Genomic DNA, 25,374 nt, shown 5'->3' on the forward strand with positions numbered 1-25,374 from the left:
TTCTTATTTAAAGAAAAAAGTCTAAATCTAAACCACAAGTGTTAAAAGTATATGTAATTGATCAATTAAACACTTCATTTTGTATTTTCGTGCTTGAATGTTGACATTTAATTCATGTTTTTATTGGTTATAAACAGTTAATGTGTGTATTTTTAATGTTCCCTTATATGTCTGACTCTAAATGTTCATTTTTTCACATTTAAAGCGTTTCTTTTGTTGCACATATGCATCTACTTCCCCTCTAATCTGGGTTGTTTTCATAAACTATCACATCTCTAATTTATTTTCTGTCTGTTTTATTCACATTTGGCTTTAGGGCTCAATGACAGTTTATGCTAATTCCAATGTTAATCATTTTATGATTTTTAATTAATTTAATTGTATAATGGTGTAGAAAATGCATATTTATCTCCTTAGAGCAAGTAAGAATCCTGTCCCTTTTTTAAAGATCTTGTCTATCCTCCGTCTTTATTAATGTCACCAGTTTGAACTGGTTATCTGTAGAAAAGACACCTGTCCACACCCTTAATGACCAGTCAGACTGCAACTTCTCTACCATGACCAAAGAGCTGTCAAAGGACACCAGGGGACAAAGCAGTTGATCTGAACAAGATTGAGATGAAGCAGTCTGCAATAAACAAGCAGTTTGGAAAGAGATTGCTTTTTGGAGCAATTATTAGACAATGAAATATCACTGAAAGTTTCCCTGCTTCTGGATTTTGCAAAATCTCACCTGGTGGGAATGTATGATCTTGTGAATGGTGAGGAAACTGCCCAGAACTACACGGGGGAACTAGTCACTGACCTGAATAGAGCTAAGACCACAATAATAAAATGTATTATACCAACATGGTCATGGATTCAAATCCTGTAATGCTATATAGGGCCTCCTGCTTAAGGCAGCACATGCATGTCGGGGCACATCTAAAGTTCTTCAGAGAACAACTGGGTGATCCAGAGGAGAATTGGAAGAAGGTCATGTGATCAAATGAGAACTTTTGGTATAAACGCCACTAAAGCATGGGTGTGGAAACATCATGATTTGGCGCTAATTTTCTAGAAAAAGGACAGGAATATTGATTCGTATTCAGGAAAAGATGAATGGGATGGTGAGATTTTAGACAAAATCTCCCGATCATTGACAGCATTGATGAGGAAACATGTCTGGATCTTCCAGAAGAACAGCGATCATAAACACCTCGCCTTTGGCAACAAAGGAGTGGCTACATAAAAAGCCTTTCAAGATTCTGGAGTGAGTCTAGTCAGTCTCTGGACCTCAGTCCATCAGAGACTCTGTGGAGGAAGTTTAAACTCCATGTTGCCCAGCACTGTTCCAAAACATCACAGCTCTAGAGAAGATCTGCATGGGGGAATGGACCAAAATAGAAACTACAGTGCAAACCTGGTGAAGATCAAATATTTGACTTCTGTCATTGCCAAGGGGGTTACATGGTAAACAAGGTTCATCAGTGACAAACATCACAGACTTATTATCAGTTTTAGGCTGGACAACCTAGAAAATCTATAACTGACAGATTTTTTTTAGCAGATTTACAGTTAAGCTTGATGTTAATAATGACCCATATAGATGTTATTGCTAAAATAAGTTTAAAGATCAATGTATTTTTTTTTTTTTTTAGCTTTCCCCAGTGACTCACTCAAGGTGCAGTTTCTATGGGATACTGTCATTTCAAAGTCAATGTCTGCAACACAGAGGGTTTTTGTGTGAAGACAGACAATACAGCTCTTAAAGCAGCCTTGCCATGAGGGAAAAGAGGTGATGGGACAATGGAGGGGAAACCATTTACTCTTCCATGTGACAGTATAAAGTCCCTCCTTGAGTTGTATCAGTGTTACTTGAAGAGTCTAAAGCGGGTAACCCGTTCAAGAGCCATGAAGATCCTCTGATGAACCACAAATGAAAGGTGTTACTTGTCAGGTTAGTATTTTTTCTTAAAGATTTATCTTTTGCTACTGTTCTTTGTTTTCATGATCGTCTATATTCCCTACAGCCTCTCACCATGGCTTCATTCAGTGCACTATTATTGGTGTTGCCTGTAGCTTTAGCGTGTTCTCCCCAAAAAGCAGGTACGTCGCTCTGTTTGTTTGTTCAACAAGTAACAGGAAATACTGATTAGTCCTCGTTGTCCTGTTCTTTTGCTTTAAATTTTAGACTACGTGGTCGTTTCTTGTTTTCCCAACACTATCATCGCCAACGTCCCAGAGTGTCCGTACGGTTGGGAGCTGGAGCAGCTGTCCCTGGGTGGTGTCTGCTACACTGGAATACACAGTCCAGGTTACTACCGCTTCATTATCCCAGACCTGACGCCCAAAAACCACTCGTACTGTGGCACACAGTCTGAGGTAAGACAAACAGTCAAAAACTCCCATTTAACCTTAATGTTTTTTTCTTGTTGAAATTTTGTTAAAGATTATTACTTATACACATTTTAGGATGTATTTTTCATACATGTTTTATAAATATAAAATATAGCAGCTTGATGGCTCAGTTGGCTGCATGTAGGATTGTTGTATGGGAAACCACGATTTGTCTCCCAGTGGAGTGCAATGAACTGAATCCAGTGTGGGTCCCAAATCAAGACCCTTTGCCATTCCTTTGCATACAACTTTAACATCAAACCATACAAACCAGGCATGTGATGCATGCGTTTTTTTTTCTTTCTTTTTTTCTTTTTTTGCACGCTTACGAACGCACTAAACAGGTGTTCTTGAACGTGCTTTTAGCATATTGTGTTCACAACAATATGGTCCGGACTTTTTCTTTTGTATCTCTACTCCAATATATGAAAGACTTGGTGTCATAAAATTCCCAAAATTGTAAAAATTAATGGTATTTACTTGTATAGCGCTTTTCTACCTTCCTTGAAGGCCCAAAGCACTTTATAGTCACAGACCCATTCAACCATTCACACACTGTTGGTGGCTCCACTACCGATCACTGGCACCAACCGTCCACCAGAGGCAATGTGGGGTTCAGTGTCTTTCTTCAACGCCACTTCGACACTTGGCCGGGCCAGGCGGGGATCAAACTCACAATTTTCTTATCAGAAGTTGAACGCCCTACCACTGTACCACGGGTAGGATGCTCTGGTAGGGCTGTCTCCGGCATCATCAACTTCCAAACGGTTGGCGCCTCTGGGTATTGAAAAGGACACTACCCACACGTCACCACCAAATCCCTGATTGGTCAAAGCAGATTTAGCAGTCAAAAGTTTAACTGGTTGAACGCCCTGCGCATGATCAACGAACCACCGGATTTAAAAAATTGTGTGTTCTGGATGCAGAAGCCTGAAACAAGAGTTTAAGTGCGTTTACATAGACGGTTCATTGAAAGTAGCTGCTAAGACTCGAGTCTAGTGTGTATCGGCTGTTGTGAATGTACCTTAACGTGGAAACCCCCAAAACACATACACATGCGTTTACATAGACTTTTCATTAATGCGAACATAGAATTAGACGTGTAATAGAATTTCTCAAAACCTATAGAAGAAGTAGGATGTTAGCCTGTTATGTCTGCATGTTTTTTCTGCTTTATCTTTGTCAGAATTCCCATGTTGTGGCACTTCTCAGAATTTGAGTCGGGTATCAAAACCAACCACGACCTACATGTCTTACTGTTTATTCTAGTTAATTCCAAATGATTCAACTGGAAATAAATAGATTTCTACTTGAGTTGACCTATAAAATGAAAAGTTAATTTCCCCCACACTCCTTTTGACCCGCAGTACATGCCTGGTAAAGATCCCAAGTACATCTTCTATAACTCTATCGTCTCAAACGACACTTCCCTGACGGTCAGAAACCAACCAGTCAACTACACCTTCAGCTGCATGTACAGAGCCGCCTACCTGGTGAACAACGCCGTCTTCAGCCAAAGGTAAACATCAGTTTGGCCCATGAGATGGCTGCAACTCTTCATGTGGATGGTTTGTTCATTCTAACCCAATGACTTGCAGCGTTTTTACTAAACCCTCTGCTTTTTCCAGAGTGGCTACAGTTTATGTCAACAATGGGAGTTTAGGCACTTTTAGGTCACAGTTATCTATGAACGTGTTCACGGTGAGTGGCAGCCCTCAGGTCTCGATTCTTCACTGGATGGAACACGTTTGATTGCAATGATGGCGTCTTAAAGTAACCCGGTGTATCAGTAAAGCTTACTATAGGTATTGACTTCAAATGACTTATTCTTTAACAGTAAAACAAATGTGTATGTTTTGTAGAATTCAAAGTTCCTCTATGCGAAAGATGCTCCTTACATCATTGATACTTCTGAGATTGGCTCTGAGGTTTTTATTGGAATTGAGGCAAAGGGTCTAAGCAACAGGTAGGCTTTCTAATGTTCATTTTCAAATGCAATCCATTGAGTATTAAATTACAAGAGGTGTTGTTTTATGTATCAGATTCAAGGTTGTGATAAACAACTGTTGGGCAACTCCAACTCCTTATCCTACAGACAGGAAGCGGTGGAGCCTCATCATCAACAGGTAATAGTCCATACGATGAAAATGGATATGAAGTTGAATAATTGTGAAGATAAATGTTTTAAATAGAAAACATTTTTGATCAGTTGCCCTGCAGACAACACGGTGACGGTTTTTGATAACGCCAAAGACAGCCACTCTACGTTCAAGTTCAACTCTTTCCGTTTCCAACGTTTGGAGAAAGTGTCCACGGTGTGGCTCCACTGTGAGGTCCAGATCTGTGACGGAGAGAGGCTCGTCTGTGAACCGGTGAGTATGGACGAAGTGATTCCAATTGTATCTATCTCGTTTTGTTGATACAGGTTTGGATTTTTTAACTGCCTTTTTTCCACAGTTTTGGATCAAAACATAGAGGAACAATCCAAAACCGACAAAAATATATGTTTTTAATCCATCGGAGTGGGAAATTTTTCTTGTTCTGATTCACTTTCACCTCACTAAAACAATTAATTATGTTTAAATATGATTTTTAACTGCATATAAAAGGCTGCATAACCTTTTAGGTCACAAAAAAGGCTCAAGATTTAACATTTCTGAGTTATCTGGTAAAAACTTTTATTAGTTTCTCTCGATCTTGAAAAAAACAACAACTTACATTGTAGGAAGATGTGACACACATGATCAAGTGCGCTTTGTTGTTGGGCAATGTTCATAAATTACCTCATCTGTGAGAGCTGAGTTCTGACTAAATAAAGATGAATACCTTTTTTTTGTCCTGCAGAGTCCGTGTTCCTCCAGAAGCCTGACAGAGGTTGATCTGAGTGGGGGGATTCTGACAGCTGAGTTTCAGATTAAAGGTATTAAGCACCTTTTTATATTTTATTTGCTTAAATTAATATTTAGTTTAAGCTTTAAGAATATAAATATAACCAATATAACCTGTTTGTGATAGTTTATTTATGCTATTTTCCTGTTAATGTCACAGCAGGTCGAAGCTCTTCTAACAAAGGACAGGTACCAGGTACATGCATCTCAACTTTGTCCCTATTTTAATATTTTCAGATGTAGTAAATGTTTGAACATATGTTTAAAAAAATGTGAATCACATGTTAAACTAAATTTTGTTGAGGGAGAAAAAAGTGAGCACCACAAAAGAATAAATATTTTTGACTAGGACTGATCAAAATAGCGGTGTGGCCATAAATAGAATAGAATAGTTTCTAATTGTCATTGCACACTTGTACAATGGAATTAAAAATGTTCAGTGAAAATGAAGTTCATACTTTTTACAAGGAGAGGCAGCCAAATCATCATCTAATGGTAATAAATAAATAAGTTAGTAAGTAAGTAATGACACATTTGAACAATTAACATAAATCAAATTATGTTTAAAAACTATAATTTTAGGTCTTATAATTTAAGAATTAACTTTGAGTGACATAATCTCAAATAAAAAAATCCAGTAGTTTTGTGTGCATTCAATTTTAGCTTATTTTTAAACAAAAAATATATTATTTAATCTACTTTCAATCAAAATCTCGCATGGAGATCTTTGGTTTTGCAAGAAATGTAAAAAAAATCTAAACACCCATTTTTAATAAATACTTGAAAAACAAATGTAATTTGACAAAACATTAAAATTTAGCAGTCACATTTAATTAATCTGGAAAATTAAGAGTACATTTATTTTGATTCTAAGCAAATCTTCATTCAATTTAAATTTGTTTATCATTTATTGTTGTTTTTTCCTCCATAGGAACCTCCCTGTTCATGCTGCTGCTGGTGCTGATGAACGTGTGCTGTGATCTAAAGGCTGGACTGTAGTGAACAAGTCCTATCTACAAACATGGAGGGGAGGGCCACCCAAAGACTCAGGGAGTGTCAAAACATTCGTACCCCCTCATTCAAGTGGCTGATCTATTCCTACAATGTCACACAGCTTTTATGTAGCAGATTTATTAACCTTCTTGAATTATACAAGTACTTGATTTTAATTTTGACATTAATAAAAATCATTAAAGATGGTAAAGTAAGAATAGCCTGCTTGTAGTTTTCATAAATAAACGTTTTAAAATCAGAGTGAATGTTGGAAAAGTTAATTATTTATTCCACAATTACAGTTTGTTGGGACATTGACTGCAAAGTTTAAAGTTGCTTTCTTTTTTTTTTTTTAGCTTTAAAATATAAAATTTATTTTAAGTCCTATAAATGTATGTACATCCTTTGTCTAAACTAATATATCTTTTAAGAGATGTGTTACACTAGCACAATGACACAGATGTATTTTTCTCAAAAAAATGAACACATTTACGTCAATGAGAGACAAAGAAATATAAGATTGCGTCATAACCCTTTTAGCAAATTGCCTATTTCAAATATTGATTGCAAAATTACACCAATTTATATGGAAATGTGTGGTACTGCTTGAATTAAGAATGTGTAACAATGCAACTACTTGATTTCTTGAAAAAAATATTAGAGTAAAATTAGAAAAACTAGAACTTTCTGAAACAGTCCAACCACAGTGAGAGTGTACCTGAAGTTTGTATTTTGTCTCTTTAAACCCTGAAGTGACAAACCTTTCGTTCGGTTTACTATCTTTTAAATATGCACGGTCGTCATCGATGATTTTGAGCGGATGCTCTGGGCCTTGGAGTCTGCAGCTTTGATGCTTCCTGTCATCTTTTGTGGAAATGTGGAAAAGGAAAAAGAATCAATAAAACAGACATTTCAATTCACCACAACAGAGCATTTTAATGGTATTTGGAAATACACACTGACTTCCACAATGTTCAGAACAATTTATAAAGAGGTGGCCCATCAGAAGAATATTAAAACATTAAAAAAAGGATCAAACTATTTTTTAGCAATTCTATTGTTGCTTTTAAAAATAAATAATAATAATGTGACTCAAAAATGACAAACAAAATTGATACAAATGGTATCAAATAGTATACATATCACATTTTAACTTTGAACTAGTTACTTTGACATCCAGCATCAATACTTTTAAGTTATTTTTTATATTAGAAACCTTCATTACTTTTGCTTTGTGCCTTTTTAAGTCCCCCTCTTCTTTTATTTAGCTGTTCCCTGCCACTCCTACCTTCATTAAAGTTTTAATTCCTGTCTTATATTAAAATGTACGTCTTGCCATTATATTTTCAAACGTCTTAATTTTCAACACCAAGTTTTAGCTTCCGTACCACGTCAAGTTGGCATCATACAACGCCATACAAATCAAAATATAAATTCTTTCATGAATAAACAATCGACATCCAAAGATTGTTGCAAGGTATAAAAAAATCCATTTGAAGGTTGTTTTCCTGATTTTATTATTTTTTTTATCCTGACTTTCTCTGTTGTTGCACAGAAGGATCTACAAAGCAAATATTTCATCTGTGGTTCTGTATAAAATCAAGCTGTTGCTCACAAATGTTCACGTCTGACCTCGGCTGAACTTCTACTCTTTCCTATAACTTTATTGTGTGAATCATCCGTTTTATTTCTCTGTGGTTTCCATAACTCTTCACTTTCCCTTCTTCTTAAAAATGAGAAATCTCCAAGATCTGGATAATCATCCCAGACAGGAAAAAAAAAATATTTTTCACATGATATATTACAAACTGATGTAACATTCAAAAAAAAAATAATAATAATAATTTGGATCACATTTTATTATTGTTAGAAAAATACGTTCATGCACCAGATGTTCATATTTACCACCACAATACATCAGGTAAATACTATAAAGGACAGACTGATGTTTGTCATTGACTGAAAATACTTTTAGGTTTGTTTTAAAGTCCCACTCCAATTATCTTTTTATCTTTTTTAAAAGCATGCCCAGTAGTGACATTGGGCCTTTCCGGTTGAACAGTTTGAATCCAGATTCCAGCCCAGACCAGGAACACAAAGACATACATGGATCTTTTTGTCTACAAGTGGATGTATCAGAATGGAGCAGAGCAGGAAGGGAGTGGCTTGTGGGTTTTGTGTCACACCTACAAGCTTTTTCAAACATAATATTTTTGGTTTGCTCTTGATATACAACGATTTAAAAAAATAAATACCCAGAAATGTAATTTTAAGCTCAATTTTCTTTATATATCAGAATAATGCCATTAATCCAATTTTCATCAGAGTGGGTCTTTAAATGTTGTATTATTTGGACTCAAATAGTAAAGATGTGAATCATCTTTGTTATTCTACTTTCAACCAAAAATGTGAGCAACATTGGCAAAAAAAAAATCTCATTGACTCTTTTAATATAGTTTAGAACATTGATCCATCATTGGACTCTGTTTTATTTATGTCAGGAAAAGTCTCACATGTACAGTTTTTTCTTCTGTTTGTGTACCTCTTTCAGCAGTTTGAGACTGTCAGCATGTGAAGAGCTGGGGGCCACAAGAGGAGGATTAAACCCAATTTTGTTCAGGAGCCAGTAGGTCTTCTGAAATCCTTTACCCTGACAGAAGATAAACTATAGTAAGATCTTAACGTGTTAAAAACACAAACCAGACATTCAAATAAGCAGCGTAATTCAACCTTCATTTCAATCTCCCCTCTTTCTTCCAGCTCGAAGGATCCAGCCAGGACAAGAATGTCTGCTGTAGGCTGAGAAATGTGAATCTTCAGGGCTGTGGAGTGAAAATGATTTTCATTAACCCTGTAAAGCCAGCTACAACAAGTAATGACAGAAAATGTCATTCTTTGGGGAAAATACAATGTTTTTAAACCTTTTAAAGAAAGCTGCAAAAACTCTGCAATATATATATTTTTTTATTAACAACAGATAATATTAATTAAGGTTCCATTGGGTTATTTTGAACGTTTTTGCTAAAATGTTAATTGGAGCACCTTGTTTACCAACTGTTTCAAATTTGATCCACATATTTTCAACACAGTTTAACTGTATTATAAAGATTTAATTACCAACAAATTTTGCATTCTTTCAATACAGACAGTATTCACAGGAAAAAATGAACAACAATAGATGAGTTTTTCTCCCCATAAAGTTTAGAAAACTAGCTAAACGTTTTAGCTCATGGTTTTGAGATTTCACGGAGGCTGCCATTTTGAAAAACCCTTCTACTGCCCCTAGTGGGATGATGATGAACTACAATGCAGAAAACATAGACCAAATTATTTACAAATAATTTTTAAGGAAAGTTTTGATCATGAAACAAATGGTTGTATAGGGTTATGTCCATTTTTTAGGATTTTTGTTTATATGTATTTGATTGCTAGCTAGTAGAGAATTCAGCTAGACATTTTTAGGGTTAAATATTTCACTCAAAACAAGAAATGCTACAGAAGTCAGACTGGGGTAGCAGCTAAATAAACACATTTAAGCACAACATCATAACTGCTAGATGGTTGAAAGCTAATTATTATTTACATGCATCAAAACAGAAAAAAGACACTTAGTTGATTTTCAATAAATCTGTGTTGACATGTTGATAAAAATTGGGATAATTAACACAAAATATGAACTCTATGTAAATCCTGTTTTTGTTCGCAGCATTGATAACCAAACGGTTCTTGGTGGTTTGGGTGGACACAAAAGCCTATTTTACTGTAAAAAAGAAAAAAAAATCAAATAATAATCAAGCCAATTGTTGTCACAAGTTTATTTATTTATAGGGTAAAAGGTCAATGCAGACATCTTGTCTACATGGTCATCTCTTCTAGCTGCAGTTATCGGCCTCACCACGATCAAAAGTGCTGACACTCACGTAAGCTGTTGCTTTCCATGCGAGAGGCTGTGTTCACCGTGTCGCCAAACAGGCAGTACCGTGGCATCGTGGTTCCCACCACTCCAGCAACCACTGGACCTGCAGAAAAATCAATCAATTATGATTTAAAAAATCCTTTCTTCTGCTCCATTCTATTGTTGCATTGGTTAATGTAATACAAACATTTCTTTTGCTGGATTAATAAATTATCTCTGATGTGACAAATCCAGATAATTCTTACAAAAAAGTCTCAATGGAAACATTTGTACAACATTTTCATATTTGTAGCTTAATGTTTACTAATGTGAGACAAGTGAAATTTCTGACAGAACTCATCATTACATGTATTTTAAAATAAAAAAGCTTTACTACTACAAAAAACAAAATAAAAGCTCAAAACCAAAAATAAAACGTTAGTTAACATGTTTAACATGAATTAAAAATCAAACTTGAAGCTTAGACATTAAAAGAACACCCACCGGAATGTACGCCGATGCGAATTGCAAGGCTTTCATTTGGCATGTGAGGTATTTTGAAGATTTTGATAGCAGCCAGGAAATGCAGAGCCATTGTTGATATCTCTAAGGCATGCTTGTTTTCATTGCTGATAGGAAGACCACTGGCTACCATGTATGCATCACCAATAGTTTCAACCTTTAAGAGACACAAAATAACATCTCAACTTTCTCTCATCACAGTAAAACTCTTCTTAGTCTTTAAAATATTGTATATATTTCCCAAATATGTGAAGTTCTACCTCTGGTTCTTGTCATAAAACCAATAATATGCAGCCCCCAGCACTTTCTAAGAACTATGTGTACTATTTCTTAATTGTGATCATCTAAATTGCGTTATAAACATTATAAACCTGCGGCTACTTGGCTTTTAGACTAATTGATTGGCTCTCAAACATTTTCACTTCACAAAATCTGGTCCTCTTTGCAAAAAGTTAAGACACCCCTGATCTAATATGACTAAATCTAATCATATTTCAGTGTTTTGCACATTTCGATGCTTAATATATTGTGCTATTTGCCCCATGTATTTCACTACTAAAAAAACTTTAAGTGAAAAAATGTTTTCTTAGTTTTTCATTCATTTATGTCTAAAGAGATTTTAAATACAGCATTCACACTAGCATTATCACAGGTAATGCTATATATCTAGTTCATAATTATGTTAAAGTTACAGTTTCAAAAATTTCATGTTAAAGTACTCAATGAATGTTTATCCTGTTTGACCCACAACCAAAGGTGTGTTTTGGATTTTGGCCCATTGAGCGATTGAGTTTTACACCTGTGCTTTAGTCTGTCAGACACTTGCTATAATCATCTGTATTTATTAATAGCTTGAATAGTTTAAGTACATTCTACCTGCAACTTTAGTTTTCTTCAACCCCGTTAGTCAATGCTTGTTAATGTAATGTGTCATCTTATTGTAAATAAATCAGGTTTTTTGTTATAGTAACAGCTAATAAAAAGACATTAATACAAATGTTTATTATAACTATGAGACTTGACATAGATTTGCAAATGATGGTTATCAACATTTCAGTAACACTAGTCAAACAAAAGACACTGTGCAACTTGTTTTATCTGCATTATGATAAACCACATTAGAGATTCATTACAAACCAAACCAGCCAACGTGGAAATAAACCCAAAAATTTGTATTAAAATGCAAACAAATGTAAATGTGCTGAAAGCAAAGCTTTCTCCACTCCTTACCTTGTAGACGTCATACATCTTTATGATGTCGTCAAACAGGCTGTAGAGGTCATTGAGGAACGTCACCACCTCCATGGCTGAACTGACCGAACACATGGAGGTGAAGCCAACAATGTCGGAGAAGAAGATGGTCACCATGTCGTAGCTCTGTGGCTCCACCGATTTCCCCGACATGAGCTGATCTGCAATGTACCTACAAGCAGCCATGAAGGTCACTAGAGCGCAGAATAAGGGCAGATTATCGTCATGCATTATGTTCACACTGAGTATGGGGCAAGTGTTCTTGAACGCACTAAATGCAGGTTCCTGAGCATACAGTGTTCGCATTAGACAAGCAGGGTGGGGCTTCTTCATTTTTATCTTTTTCTACTGTTTACTAGTGGAGGTCCACCATCTACAGTTGGAAGAGGCTTGGTGCAAAATGTCAAAGTGGTGCAGATCTCAACAATCTTGCTCCAGGTTTTTCTTTCACAACTCTATTCTGACAAATGAAAGACTTGGTGTCATGGAATTCTGGGCACGCTGAAACTGCACTTACGTGAATTACATGATATGCCACTATCAAATCCGACCTGTTTTAACTCTCAACGTGCATTCAATGGCCACGTCTTGTATGTAGAGCCCAAATGCAGTTAGAAAAACTTGCGTAGTAGCATATGAGCGCAGGAGTTTTGAATGTGGAGGCCCAAAACGTGCATATCCATAGACTTTTCCTTGAAAGCGGTCACTTGAACATGTGTGGTGTGACGTTATCTTGAACGTAGATTTACAAAAGCTTCACAATACATTTTCCAGACTCATAACAATAGTACAGTCCATATTTATGACCTTCCTTAAGGTGGCCCCATGAGCCTGAGGAGACCTGCGAAACACATCTGTGCTCTCGTTAGGATGTAGCCACTTCTCTATATAACCCTCTATTGGCCTGAACAATCCAAAGAACTCACAGCCCCCAAACAGGTCACCCCAACCCGGTAAGGGTTTATGTGACAAAGGCATTAAACACAGCAACCTGGGCTAATTGAAAGAACCAAAACTTTAAAAACTAAACAAGCACAAGTTGGCAAAATGGAAAACAAAAGGAGAAATAAACTCTGTATCACAGCAAGAGAAGATCTACCAAAACCAAACAGAAAATCAGACTCTAAATATACTGATGATGATGAGTAACAGAAGGCAGCTGTGTTTGATCAGCAACTTAAACTTGGTTTGACAGTAAAAGAAGAAAAACAAATCTGAAAACAAACCAAGAACCAAAATAATATTTATTTCATGCTTTGTTAGCGTATTTAGAAATTAGCTTCAGTTAGCAGCGTGACCTTTTTTCTAATATTTTTACCAAGACATTGGAACATGAAGCATGTTTGAAATTAAACTCACTAAATAACTTTACATATAAACTTTTACTTCAAAAAAAGAAAAAAAGGTGTTTTATTTATTTATATTTTTGAGCTGAAATGTGAATTTCTGAAGCAGAAACCTTGGTAACATGCTGGAGAGAAGTTTGTCTGCTCTGGCCTTCTCCACCGTCAGCTGGTTGGTCCTCTCCTCCACCACCTCCTCGAGGTGATTAGCATATTTCTCCAACTTGTCGACCATGCTGTCAAGGATATTTGCGTGGCTACAATGCAGAAATGACAAATATGGAACCGTTTCTACTTTTTTTTATTGAACACAAAACTCATGTGTCATGACGGTGAGGTGATTAAACAGGCTCACATGGACAGACCTCTCTGGACTGATGCTCTTCAATCGTCTCCGTATGGATGCAAAAGGTGGCCTGTGGTCGGGATTTTCAGACCAGCAGGCCTTCAGCAGTGCGTTGACCTTCTCATCACACAACTGGTCTGACAGCACCGGCCGAAGAGGTTCTCCTTGGAAAGGGATCCTCAGTTGTATAATAATATCTGGAGAACAAATACAGAAACAATTAGTATGTTAGTTCTATTTGAATAAATCTGGACGTCTCAGAGTAATCAATCTATTCTGTAAAAGGTTTGCATTTTAGTTTTATTTTTTAATTTTTGACTTTAGTCTTTAAAGAATGCAGTAACTTTCACACCTTGAAGAACATATTTAAACTCTCCAACTTTTAAAGACAAAGGAGCTTCATTATATCCTGCAAGAATCCTGGATTGCAAGGACCAGATTTGTTTTTGCAAGTCTTCTTTCTTACTTCACATGTGAGTGAAAAATTTGCACTGCTACATACTCAAGAGCTCACTACTATTTCCATGCACCTATTGGTTACTTGGTAAAACTGAATTTTGGGCATAGTGAACGACCCCCTTCCAAAAGTGGTGACATCAAAGTGGCCGAAACCATAAAAAAAAAAAAAAATGAATGGGGTTAAAAATTCTCGGAGGGCTCAAGCATTTTTTTAAAATCCATTTAGGAACCCAAACCACACATGTCAGGAATATCCGAGGAAAGTTTTAAGACTATTATGGGATGACCAAAGGCCCTACAGCTTGGAAGCTATTTTGTGGCAAAGTAAGAAATTTGTAGATTTTCACATTTTAGTGTAAAACAAAAACTTTAGTTCAAGCGATCCTCACGAAATTTGCCATAGATGCAACCAGCTTAAGTTTACAACCACAACTGAAGTTTCAATGACCTTTGACCTGGGGAACAGGCTGGTATCTTGAATTTTCAAAATAAATGACCTCTAGTACCAGCTTGAAATTTAAACTCTTCCTACGGATGTCGATCTGTCGCCTCTTGACTACTCAGGCATCGATGGGAAGCTACTTTTCGAAAATATGTTGGAATTAGAAGTTGTAGATTTTGCATGGTGTTAGCACAAAAGTGCCATGCTCCTTTTATGTACACATTTTTTCCCCAAATATTGGTAAAATTAAATACATGAATTGTTGGCTCAAGCTGAACGAAGCAATATAACATTCAATATGGACATACTACGAATCTGGGTGTAGTTAACAAAAAAACTCAGTTGCTAAGGAAATTAGCAAGCTTACATTAGCCGATTCTTCTAAAAATTGCATAGACCTGTTGATCACCTCCCTCAGCCAAAACATAAAATGGTTGCTATGAAGATAAAACCATAGAAAAATTGCCATTTTAAAAAAAAAGTGTTTTTATTTTTTAATTTATCTCGTTCATCTCTGTGGCAGGGGCAGCGGGGGAGGTTGGAGAAGACGTATTAGATGGGGGCGGCGGGGGAAGGTTGCACCTGCAGGCCAAACAAAACAGCTTTCCGCTTTAATTTGTATATCATTTTCCATACATAGAAGGATTTCAAAGTTAGTAAGTATATGTATCTGGGAACATGCTTAAGAACTTGAGAACAGCAGAGCAGTGATGAAATCTTCTGGCTCTGTTTTGGCAGTGGTGGAGTGAAAGGACCATTATCACTTGGTCTGCAACAGAAAGTTGTGTATAACTATATAATATTAGAGTACAAAATCTGAGCCAGAAAGAGGAGGTACTTAAATAGGTTGAGAACCTAATACTGGAGAACTTCACAAGACAAGAAAAGGTTAAAAAATGATGGAAGAATTTCAAGAAAAAAAGAGAAAATTGCCAACCTTTGGGGTCCAAATTGATGTCTTGATACGGACCGGCTTTAGCGTTATACATGAGTTCCCACATGATGATGGCGAAGCTGAAAACATCCCCTTTAGGTGTTCCGTATAGTGGAATTCCAACATGTCTCAGAAGCTCTGGGGCTGTCCAGTACATCTCTGCAACAAACTCATACCTCTTTACATGAATACATTAAATCATATTTGACATGAATGCGCTTTTTATTTTTGGGGGAGTCAACTCACCCTCATAATCAAGGACTTCCTGACCGTTTCCATTCATTTTGTCTCCATGTCTGAACTCCCACAATCCAAAGCCGGAGAGTTTGATTTGAAGTCGGCTGTCCACCAAACATGTACTGGGCTTTAGGTTTCCATGAAATTTCAGGGTGCTTTTGTGAATGAACTCCATTCCCTAAATCCCAAACCATGATATATGCATTATAAATTGGGCAGAAAAAATACCTTTTTTGAATAATTTCACAGAAAATTGAAGATGTTTTGTCCCATAAATAGCAAGTTTGTGTTTTTTACTTAAAATTATTGATTTTTCAAAATACTTTTTACATCCTTTATAATTCTAATGGACTAATTTGAGTATCTATCGGTTAGTAAACACACTCACATTGACAATGTCATATGCAAACGACAGCTTGAACATCCCGTCCAGATCAACATCTGATGACTTCAGAACATCCTGAAAACAAAGAATGACAAAAATGGTGACCACTTAATAACTTAAAGTGATATATTTTTTCCAAATATGTCTTACACTCACCTTAAGACTGCCTTTCTTGCAATACTGCGTGACCAGACAGACGGTGGGTGGCTCAATACAAACCCCGAAGAACTGCACCAAGTTCTCATGCTTCATCTCTTTCATCTTTCTTAAAGAGGTCAAGATGATTAGGCACAAACTGTATCTTTTAGAGGATAAACAAAACTGTTTTTAAACAAACAAAAAAATACTATGTTTTTTTAGATAAATAAAGAAAGTCAAAGTCAAAAACTTAACTATGTGAAACTCGGAGATAATGGAACGTTTCTGGAAGTTAAAGTTGACGTGGTTGTTGATATACTTGATGGCTACTTGATTTCCCTTAATAGAAAAAAAACACAAAAATGATGACTTAAAAAGATAAGTAATAGGCTGAGAGTGGAGTCAGTCTCCAAGCCTCCTTTAAGGTTTCAACTCTCACACCAGTGCATTACCTGGTAAAGCCCGATTGTGGTGTAGATGTGCTCTCTGCCCGTCTTGTCCCGCAGATCATAGCTGTTGCTGGAAAAATTAGTATGGCAGCTGCTGCTTCCACTGTGACTCCCTGTGGAGCTCTGAGATAAACCATGAGTTCCCTGGAGGAGATGCAACACAGAGCTGAGAGGGAGCAGAAACAGAGGTACACTGAAGCATCTGCTCTCAGGTCTTCATACTGAAGGATCCCTGATGATGGTGATGTCGCTGAAGTTGATGATCCACCAGCAGGAGTCATCCAGTCTCGTTTGGAGTTTGAACTTCTGCAGCATGAGGACCCCAATAAACAAAACTCCCACTACACCAATGATGGGGAAGGTCACCAGTATAGCCAGCAGAGCAATATCTGGGAGGAGGAATTGTGACATACATATTATAATAAATTTGATTTATTATTATTATTTTCCCTGTCATCTTGAGAAGTTGTATTACCACTTGTCAACCATGTACAAAGCTCATTGTTGAAGCCACATTCAGGCATGTCTGTAGGAGGTCTCCCTTTAGGCCAAACCACAGAACCAAACATGGACGTTGGTCTAAAAAAATCACAAACAATTTTTGTGTTGTGTCTTATAATAACAAAATAACTGTACACACACACAAAATATTGATATATTTGATCTGTGCAGTAACTGATAATCACTGTTGACTCTTTTTACCTGACACTTTTAGATTCACTCTCGAAATGAAGGATCGGCACAAACTTGGTTTTGTCTTCTACGTGCTGCAGATCATAAATGGAATAGTCCAGATATCTCTCCCCTTCTTCATCAAAGTGGACTAGTCCAGATGCACCTGCAAACAATCCATTGAGGCTTTGGAGCAGTTTGTGTAAATAGAATTATCAATAAATAGATACTTTCTACATGGGGGGATACTCTAAAACATGATAGATGATTTATGACAGACGGTTTTAAATTTCCATCAGACAGATTATCTTGATTGTGCTGATCTTTCAGTGTGTGTGTTGGTTTGTGCACATATGTGCATGTGAGTTGGCTTGTTTACACACGTTCTTCTTCCTTAAATCTTCTTTGATGAGACTTATTTTCCTAGTCAGTCCACAACTTGCAGCAAAAAATAATAAAATAAAATTTAAAAATAAGAGTAAAACACAACTTCGCTTCTAAAACAAACACAAATACACTTTTGTGTAACATAATATGTAATATGTAATATAAACCCAATTATAGCAATATAATCTATCCAATACAAGAGACTCACAGCTTTTATCTGCCAGCTCAGCAGCTGGACCGGACAAACGGAAACATGTGGATAAGCATTTTCTTTACAAGATATATTTAAAGCTGTACAGATGTACTACTTTAGTTTATAGAGGGGATCATCTAAAAACAGAAGACAGATAAAAAAAAAAAAAAGTAAAAAAAAAATCTTAATTTTAAAGAAATATAAAAAAAATATAGTTTTTTAAGACTTCAGATATAGATTATAATGTATCAATAAAGTCTGAATCTAAGGTGGATTTTATTGGGTGATTGACCTAACAGACTGGAGTAAAGCTGGTAGTAAATAAATGTAGCAGCTTTGTTGACTTAGGACAAAAACAAAACTTGATTTTTTTTTTTCAGAAATTAAAACCTTACTTTAAAAATGATTTTATGTGTTGCTCTGTTGAGTTCTAGTTATTCAAATTATGGAGAAAATGTGCATTTGCATCACTGACTCGTATGGCCTTGACCCTAAAATGTGTTATTTTCTGGAGTAAATTTGATAAAAGCGATACATTGCAGATACTTTCTTTATTATTTGCAGACATTTTACTGTTTATTCCACCTTAAATGAAAGCAGCACTTACATTTTCCTCACTGAGTCACCACATGTACAGAAAAAAAGCTTCAGATGTGCTGACTAAGAACAGTACTTGTGTTGACACAGCATTTAGTCTCTTGGCATAGGTGGATGTAAATATATTTTTCCAAGTCAGATGAAAGAAGATAGCAAGATAGAAAAGTATTTATAGCAAAATAATAATAATAGGCTTAGTTTTTCAAGTAAAAACCCAAACACACATCACTGGTGTGATGCATGCTTGCTAACTTCGCATGCAAAGTGTCTGGGATTCTTTTTTATCGACAAAAACTTTACATAACAGGCATTTAAAAAGTGAAATTTTACCATAAAAGCGAATGCTGTTTTTGTTTTTCAGTCTCTGCAGAAGCTGGCGCCCATCGTAGGGGTCTTTACCGTCTTTCAGCACTTCCTTCAGCCCCATGGCATAGAGAAGCACGGCGTCATGCAGATAGGCAGAATACGGGCTGACCTGTTATGTGGGGAAAAGACTTAAATCTCACACCCTTCTTTACAATATAAGGTCAAATGTTCCACAGGTGTCTACTGACCTCACTTTCAGAAGTCAGGTTGGTCTGGAAAGGATGTCCTTTCAGTCTTTGAAAAACTTGACTGAAGAAGTCATAGTACTCATATCTGTCGTAGGTTTTCTGACCGATGACGAAGGTCATGTCAAACGCTCTTAGAGCTGTTTGGTTGATTTTGTTCAGGACAAATTTCCAAAAGTTATCCTGTTTAATAAAAGAAAAAAAAAGCATAAATATGGAAAATGATATCGGTCTTGATGATCATAGTCACACATCCAGCCATAATAGCAAGAGAAGATTGAAAACTTATCATTTCAAAATATTATATTATTATTAAACTTTTGAACTTAGATGATTCAAATTCTGTATTTTTCCCATTTTCAACAAGTAAATGACAATGTGAACAGATTAATTACAATATAATGGAATTTAACAGACTGCCAGGGGCGGAGCTACAGGGGGGTAGCTGCCCCTCCAGCAAAAAGCTTGCACTTACCCCCAATTTTTGAGTCAACATTCGCGTAATTATTGATAAAGATAAAAAAAAAACATCAATACAAGCTTCTTTAAGGATTAGTGTTGGGCAGATTGGTCCAAAATATCAATAGTATTGATCTCAAGTTGGTATCGCTATGGGATTGACACCGGCCCACAAATATCGATATTGCTACTCTTGTTTTAAACTTTTCTGTATCTGCAATTTTGGAATTACGTTGATCGTGTTTACAATTAAAAAGTTAAAAATCAAAGAATGTAAACACGGGAGCTCTGGTGTTAAAGGGTTAAAGCTCCTTTTCTCACCTCAAACTGCTGCACCAGGAAGAAGACATAGTCGCCGTTCATCAAACCCTGACGCTCCGCCTCCAGCAGCAGAGCCATGGAGTCCTCTCTGTTTGTCAGAACCACAATGACTGCAAAAGAAAGTGACAAAAATATTAGAAATACATATATTTTAAGAGGAAATGCTCAGATGGCATCAGAGTCAAAGCCTTTCACCTCTTGCAACCGTCGAGATGTACTTCACATTTTGATAAACCAGCTGAGGGTTGCTCGTGTCGAACTTCACCTCTGCCGTCAGTCTGAATGTGGCTCTCAGTTTATCCTCGATCGTTTTCCACAAAGCGTCTACCTTGTCCCAGGTGTTCGACTCCAAACCTCCTCCGATCATGGCCACGTGGCTCCACCCAAAGAACTCCAAAGTCTTCACCAGGACCTCTGAGCTTCTTTTGAGAGGCGGCATGACTTTGATGTAGGAGTCGTAGATCTCGTTGTTGTCCATTTTGGAGGACTGGCCCACGAAGCCGAACATTGGGATGTGCCACGTAGAAGCGAGAAGACCAGTAACCTGCAACAAAAACATCAAGGGTTATAGAATTAAAGAGCATAGAAATTGTGACTCAAACATATATGGAGATCAAAACTTGTAATTTTGAACTTTTTTTAGTTTTATTTCCATGTTATCTACAGCCCTAACTTGTGTACTACGGTCTTATGAGGTTATAGTGGGAAAACTCTTTTTTTCAGAAACACACACTGCAGTTTATAATATAGAAAACACCAATGACAAAATAAGGACACACCTGCAGAATGACCTAAATACGGTTAGTTGTTTTCTACAATGAACAGCAACATAATAGAAAATGTGTACATAAGGGAAATAAACTAATAAAAAGAGCTTACATGGATCAAATTGTCTAATTGATGTAACTCTAATAAGCTTTATGAACAAGGTTGATTGAAAAAAGTGTTACCTAAAACCCTAAAAAATATCAAGATACCCATAAGATAAAATTGTACCATACCTCCGCTTCTTCAGGACATGCCGGTCCAAACAGAGCCGTCACGTTTTCCCTCCACACCTGATGGATGAACTCTCCCAGGGACACTTTGGGATCGCAGCCTGTTTCCTTGAACACAAAATCCAGGCTGTAGTTCCCCAAGAAGGAGGGGTTGGTGTTCACCTTCTCCACGGCTATCTGTATGGCCGAGCCCAGCCGCTGGGCACTGAAGGGGTAGGAAATGTTCCAGGGAGCCTGGAAGCCAATGAGCAGCCGGTAACTTTGAGACCCATTGCTGTTCTTGTTGTTGAGGAAAGCAAGTGTGAGCTGGAGCACTAAGGTGCAGCTTACAAGCCCAAAATACACTGTCCTCATCATTCTCATCCTGGTCCCTGCTTGACACCGCTGAACTTAAATACCTATCTCACCTCAGTGATGCTGCATGGTCGCTCACGGAGGGGAAAACGGCATTTCCGTGGAGTGGAGTGGAGTGGGAGGTGCATAAAGACTTTTGTTTTATGAAATGTGATACTTGACACAAGTTGAGAAAATGTCTTTAAACTTATATTTTACCAAATAAATAAACAGAATGAAAGTAGAAAATATGTTATTTATGCTTCATTCACATGTTACAGTCTTTTTGTAGTAAAATATGCATAAAAACACGACACATCCCAATTGCTAAGTGCATTACCGTCCAGCCAATTTAATGGATTGAAGAACAAATAGTTATTTCTAAATTCCAATTGGATGTCATTCATAGTGTCTGCCACTAGATGTCAGTGTGGCATACTTCACCTTTATACTGGCCTTTTCGGAACAAAACATTGAACACATGGAACACGCATCTGACTGAAGTTTTTTTTTTTAATTAATAAATGTAGTATTTTTATGATATGGTACAGTCAGAAAACATAAAAATATTTGTGTTTACCACAAACAAAAGTACTTTACTCTGATACATTTTATAAGATGATAAATCCACAGTACAGTAGAGTGATTCGCTTACAATAATCATGCCACAAGAAATATCACAATCTTCTATAGTCAAAAACCATCATCTTCATGATTTTATCTAAGACTGATTGTATTTTTTATCTCCTGATATCACTAAGTCAAAGCAGCCATGAGGTGAGATATGTTTCTGGTTAGATTTTATCAACTCAAGTTAATTCCAAAGGTGGATTTATGTCTTTAGCTATCACTCCACTGCATACGACCAGTGTTCAAGGTTCGTTGTTATCTTCACCCTAATCGAAGACAACATCCACCCCAGGATAAGACACAAAAGATGAGAAGGAAAATATCTATAGCCCTTCAAATACCTCTTTATTTTGTCATCTAAATATGAGTAAGGGTTGCAAACTTTAACTGCAAGGTTGATAAAAAAGAAAAAAAATCAACCATTTAAGACCAGCAATTAGCATAAGTCACGTTTTATATTCAACAACAAAGATTTAAGCTGATTTTATTGTAATAAACAAGATAAAAAAAATAGTCAAATGTTCACAATTCATTTCCTTGAAGCAATGCATGCCACAAGGGGGAAAGATGTTGGCAATGATTTTAAAACAATTGTCAGTAAGGACAGAATGAATTTTAAACTTACAACTTAACAATAACAATTAGTGAAAACGTAAAGATCAGTCAAGTTTCTCAGGAGTGAGAAACTCAGCAATTGTACTATTTTTACAATCACTCGTTTTTAGAGTTTACAAACTGCTGCAAATGTGTTAGAGTTCATAGGAATAATACATGGGAAAAAACTCAAAACTATAGTATTCTTGAAATATTAGTGAATGTACTCTTATTTTTCTGTTTTCTACTTTATCTGTAGGCCTACTACAACAGTGTATCAAGGCTGCCATAAAAGAAAAAAAGTCAGGCTTCTTTTTTTAAAATAAATGTTACGTTTATCTTTTAAAAGTGTTTAAACAAAGATAATCTTACCACTTTAATGTATGGGAATTCTCTGAATGTTCAGAGAAATGGCATAGACATGTCTGCTAAAGATTTTTTTTAATCTGCTTTACTGTCTTTGTAAACTATGTTTTCATGAAATTAAAATTTTAGTTTTAAAAAAAAAATGACGTTTTCTTTGTAAAATCAATTATTTTTTAATTCTAAATTTATTGTTTCCATTTTACTCTTGTAATATGCTATTTTTTTCTCATATTTTTTCTTATTTTATGCTTGTAAAATTTTGAAGTTTTGTTTGATTTCACAAATATTTATTTATTTATTTTTTTTAATGGTCGCCCTAATCCTCCAATGTAGTACTAAACCTTTTTAATTACATTTTTATCCTCCTAACTATCAGAGATAAAAACATTTCTCCAGGCAAAATGTTTCCCCTTAGATTTCAACACAACAAAAACTTTCTTAATTTTTACAAAAAAAAAAAAAAAGATTGTTTTTGCAAGGAAATACATCCCAAAAAGCTGTGGTAAACAAGTACAAAACAATAAATCACAATTTTCATGATTTTATCATAATAAAATGCTCCAGTTATTTTTGCTTTTAAATTAATAAAAAAAAACAATTCCTAGAGCCACACCATTTCACATTTAGCATTGTTGAAAAATTAATAGATGCCAAAAGCAGGACACATTTGTTGGTATTTGGAAGGATATCACACAAATACTACAAGTAGTTAATCCTGATTTGTCTTTTAATAAATTTATCGGGGATTTGGACCTGATGCTGAACAAAGAGGGAAAAAAGGCAAAAACATGTCAAATTAGAAGACTGACAATACTATCAAGAGTTGACAGAAATTCCATAATAATCATGCCGGCACAGTATGAATGTGCAGTTCGACATTTAATCCGAATTTATTTCTTGTAATTGATCTGAGAAATTGATTTTCTGATGCCAAATATATGCGTAGATTTAAAATATGTTAATAAAGTTTCTCTATCTTTAAACAAACCCTAAAGTGCTGTTGTGATTAATGAAGGTAATCCGTTTATTTTTTGCAAGGTCAATCAGTTTATTGAATAAATACATTTTAAAAAAAGATATGAAAGTTCCCGTGCAACAAGGAGCAGAGGGTCAGCTCTCCTGGGAGTGTTATCTACAGAAACCAGGAGGCAAGTTGAGCCCTGACCGGTGCAGAGGAGCTGTTGCACCTGTGTGCAGTTTGCAGTGCTAATGACCGCAGGTGAGCAGGCCGGGTCTTAATGGCGTTTCTGGCCTCAGCTGTGTTTGCTCAGAGGGACCAAAGATCAGCCTAATTCCAAACTGCTAATCCCTGCAGGTAACTTTCCGAGGCTTCAGCTAATGAAGATGTCTGCAAAGACACTTTCATGACTGTTTGTGTGAGTTCATGCACATAGTTTATGGTTAGTATTAAACCTAAATGATGATGAAAGACTTCAGACTTGGTGTTCTTGTTTAGGAATTAGTCCAACTTAACAATTTTTTGTGCACATTCTTATGAGTCAGCATTTTAATTTAATAAAATAAAGCTGACGTTTCATCAAGGGCAGCAATCTTAAAAAATGCAAAAACTTTCTTAACGTCTTGTCAGTGTGCCCTGCAATTGTGCAACATGCTGTTGCATATATTCTAATAATATGTGATGTTGCTTGTGGCAGTCTTTATGTTTTATCAGTGGAAGTGGTGGACAAAGTTCAAAGGTTTTAAGTCGGCCTTTGTCGGTTCTCATTGTCCATTTTCTAACCTGTCGAAACGCAGGGAGGGGATCCGCTGTGCAGTCAACTGACAGGACCAGCAAACTGTAAGTAATTAGGTGTTCTTACTTTTCTGACTTTTTTTTTTTAAATGCTTGTGAAATGTGGTGTTTATGCTGTTCAGGTGCACTCTGATATGTGGATTGTGGTGCAAACGTTTAATCAATTGTAAATATTGATTACAGCCTATGAAATGTAATTTTTGACAAAATTAGAAACTTAATGGATTAATTTCTAATAAAAATGAATAGTTTGTTTTAGTTAAGATGGAAGGAATATGAGTAAAGACTCTTAATCTACTATTGCATGAATGATCCCAGTTCTTTTATGGGCTGGACTTTATTGCAGTGATTAGGACTTGTAAGTGTTGTGTAATTTGTGATGACTTTGAACACTATGGATATGTTTCTATGTTGACGAGTACATGCTTTTCCCATTGATCCTAATGGTTCAATATTGGTGTTTTTTCTGCATTCCAGCCACATCTGCACCATGGACTTCATCTTCCACCTGCTGTTCTCTCCTCTCCCACTCCCCATCGTCTTCTCACTAATTGCCGTCGGAGTTGCAACTCTGTTTTACCTGAGCGCGCGGCCCAGTCCCATCAGCAGCCCGGCTGACCTCAACCGCCAAACGTTGGGCGTCAAGGTGAGACTTGGGGGTAAAAAACAATCATCTGACTCTAAAAATGTGATGAGGTAACCAGTGAGTCTGTTCGATGCTTCAGGATGGTGCAAGAAAGACGGCTTTGTTGGAGGACAACAACAACTTGATGTCGTACTACTACAGTGATGCCAAAACCCTTTATGAAATATTCCAGAGGGGTCTGAAGGTTTCAGGTGATTGGATGTGATTTTCTCT

General features: G+C 36.3%; 3 protein-coding genes across 6 annotated transcripts in view; 2 read left to right on the forward strand and 1 right to left on the reverse strand.

Moving 5' to 3' along the window:
- The first annotated feature begins 293 nt into the window (after window positions 1-293).
- tectb (tectorin beta) lies at window positions 294-7,180 on the forward strand. Of its 2 annotated transcripts, none has more exons than XM_024284856.2 (11): window positions 294-1,939; window positions 2,013-2,088; window positions 2,174-2,364; window positions 3,747-3,898; window positions 4,008-4,080; window positions 4,242-4,345; window positions 4,422-4,505; window positions 4,589-4,751; window positions 5,224-5,299; window positions 5,428-5,463; window positions 6,199-7,180. In XM_024284856.2, the coding sequence occupies exons 1-11, from the start codon at window positions 1,919-1,921 to the stop codon at window positions 6,264-6,266; spliced, it is 1,044 nt and encodes a 347-aa protein (XP_024140624.1). In that variant the 5' UTR covers window positions 294-1,918; the 3' UTR covers window positions 6,267-7,180. The 2 variants fall into 2 exon arrangements, with proteins under 2 accessions (XP_024140624.1, XP_036072917.1); XM_036217024.1 differs by having other exon boundaries at window positions 5,431-5,463.
- gucy2g (guanylate cyclase 2g) lies at window positions 6,603-22,678 on the reverse strand. Its single transcript, XM_024285299.2, has 22 exons — window positions 20,843-22,678; window positions 20,037-20,385; window positions 19,842-19,951; window positions 19,065-19,244; window positions 18,841-18,985; window positions 17,364-17,499; window positions 17,137-17,240; window positions 16,884-17,050; window positions 16,665-16,805; window positions 16,468-16,551; window positions 16,231-16,335; window positions 16,078-16,149; window positions 15,699-15,867; window positions 15,456-15,611; window positions 13,637-13,814; window positions 13,388-13,528; window positions 11,908-12,100; window positions 10,660-10,834; window positions 10,181-10,279; window positions 8,991-9,082; window positions 8,803-8,910; window positions 6,603-7,124 (listed from the first exon to the last, which is right to left on the reverse strand). Exons 1-22 carry the CDS (start codon window positions 21,200-21,202, stop codon window positions 7,044-7,046), a joined length of 3,345 nt encoding a protein of 1,114 aa, XP_024141067.2. The 5' UTR covers window positions 21,203-22,678; the 3' UTR covers window positions 6,603-7,043.
- A 1,243-nt stretch (window positions 22,679-23,921) lies between these two features.
- acsl5 (acyl-CoA synthetase long chain family member 5) overlaps window positions 23,922-25,374 on the forward strand; it is a 7,850-nt gene continuing 6,397 nt past the window's right edge. The window contains exons 1-4 of one of the 3 annotated variants that reach the window (XM_024284851.2): window positions 23,922-24,077; window positions 24,518-24,560; window positions 24,993-25,161; window positions 25,241-25,352. In XM_024284851.2, the coding sequence (XP_024140619.1) occupies window positions 25,006-25,161; window positions 25,241-25,352 (268 nt within the window). In that variant the 5' untranslated portion in view covers window positions 23,922-24,077; window positions 24,518-24,560; window positions 24,993-25,005. Of the gene's footprint in view, window positions 24,163-24,517; window positions 24,561-24,992; window positions 25,162-25,240; window positions 25,353-25,374 lie in introns of all 3 variants that reach the window. The other 2 variants (XM_024284852.2, XM_024284850.2) reach the window with 2 other exon arrangements.

The sequence above is a fragment of the Oryzias melastigma genome, linkage group LG19, assembly GCF_002922805.2.
Source record: "Oryzias melastigma strain HK-1 linkage group LG19, ASM292280v2, whole genome shotgun sequence".
Lineage (NCBI taxonomy): Eukaryota > Metazoa > Chordata > Actinopteri > Beloniformes > Adrianichthyidae > Oryzias > Oryzias melastigma.

What these genes read in the sequence shown, in the direction of transcription:
- tectb (XM_024284856.2), top strand. Translation starts at nt 1,919, where the DNA reads ATGAAAGGTGTTACTTGTCAG. An exon ending in GTGTTCTCCCCAAAAAGCAG is followed by an intron (nt 2,089 to 2,173) that starts GTACGTCGCTCT and finishes TTTAAATTTTAG; the next exon opens with ACTACGTGGTCGTTTCTTGT. An exon ending in ACTGTGGCACACAGTCTGAG is followed by an intron (nt 2,365 to 3,746) that starts GTAAGACAAACA and finishes TTTGACCCGCAG; the next exon opens with TACATGCCTGGTAAAGATCC.
- gucy2g (XM_024285299.2), bottom strand. Translation starts at nt 21,202, where the DNA reads ATGAGAATGATGAGGACAGTGTATTTTGGGCTTGTAAGCTGCACCTTA. An exon ending in TCCTGGTGCAGCAGTTTGAG is followed by an intron (nt 19,245 to 19,841) that starts GTGAGAAAAGGA and finishes TTTATTAAACAG; the next exon opens with GATAACTTTTGGAAATTTGT. An exon ending in GAGGGGAGATTGAAATGAAG is followed by an intron (nt 8,911 to 8,990) that starts GTTGAATTACGC and finishes ATCTTCTGTCAG; the next exon opens with GGTAAAGGATTTCAGAAGAC.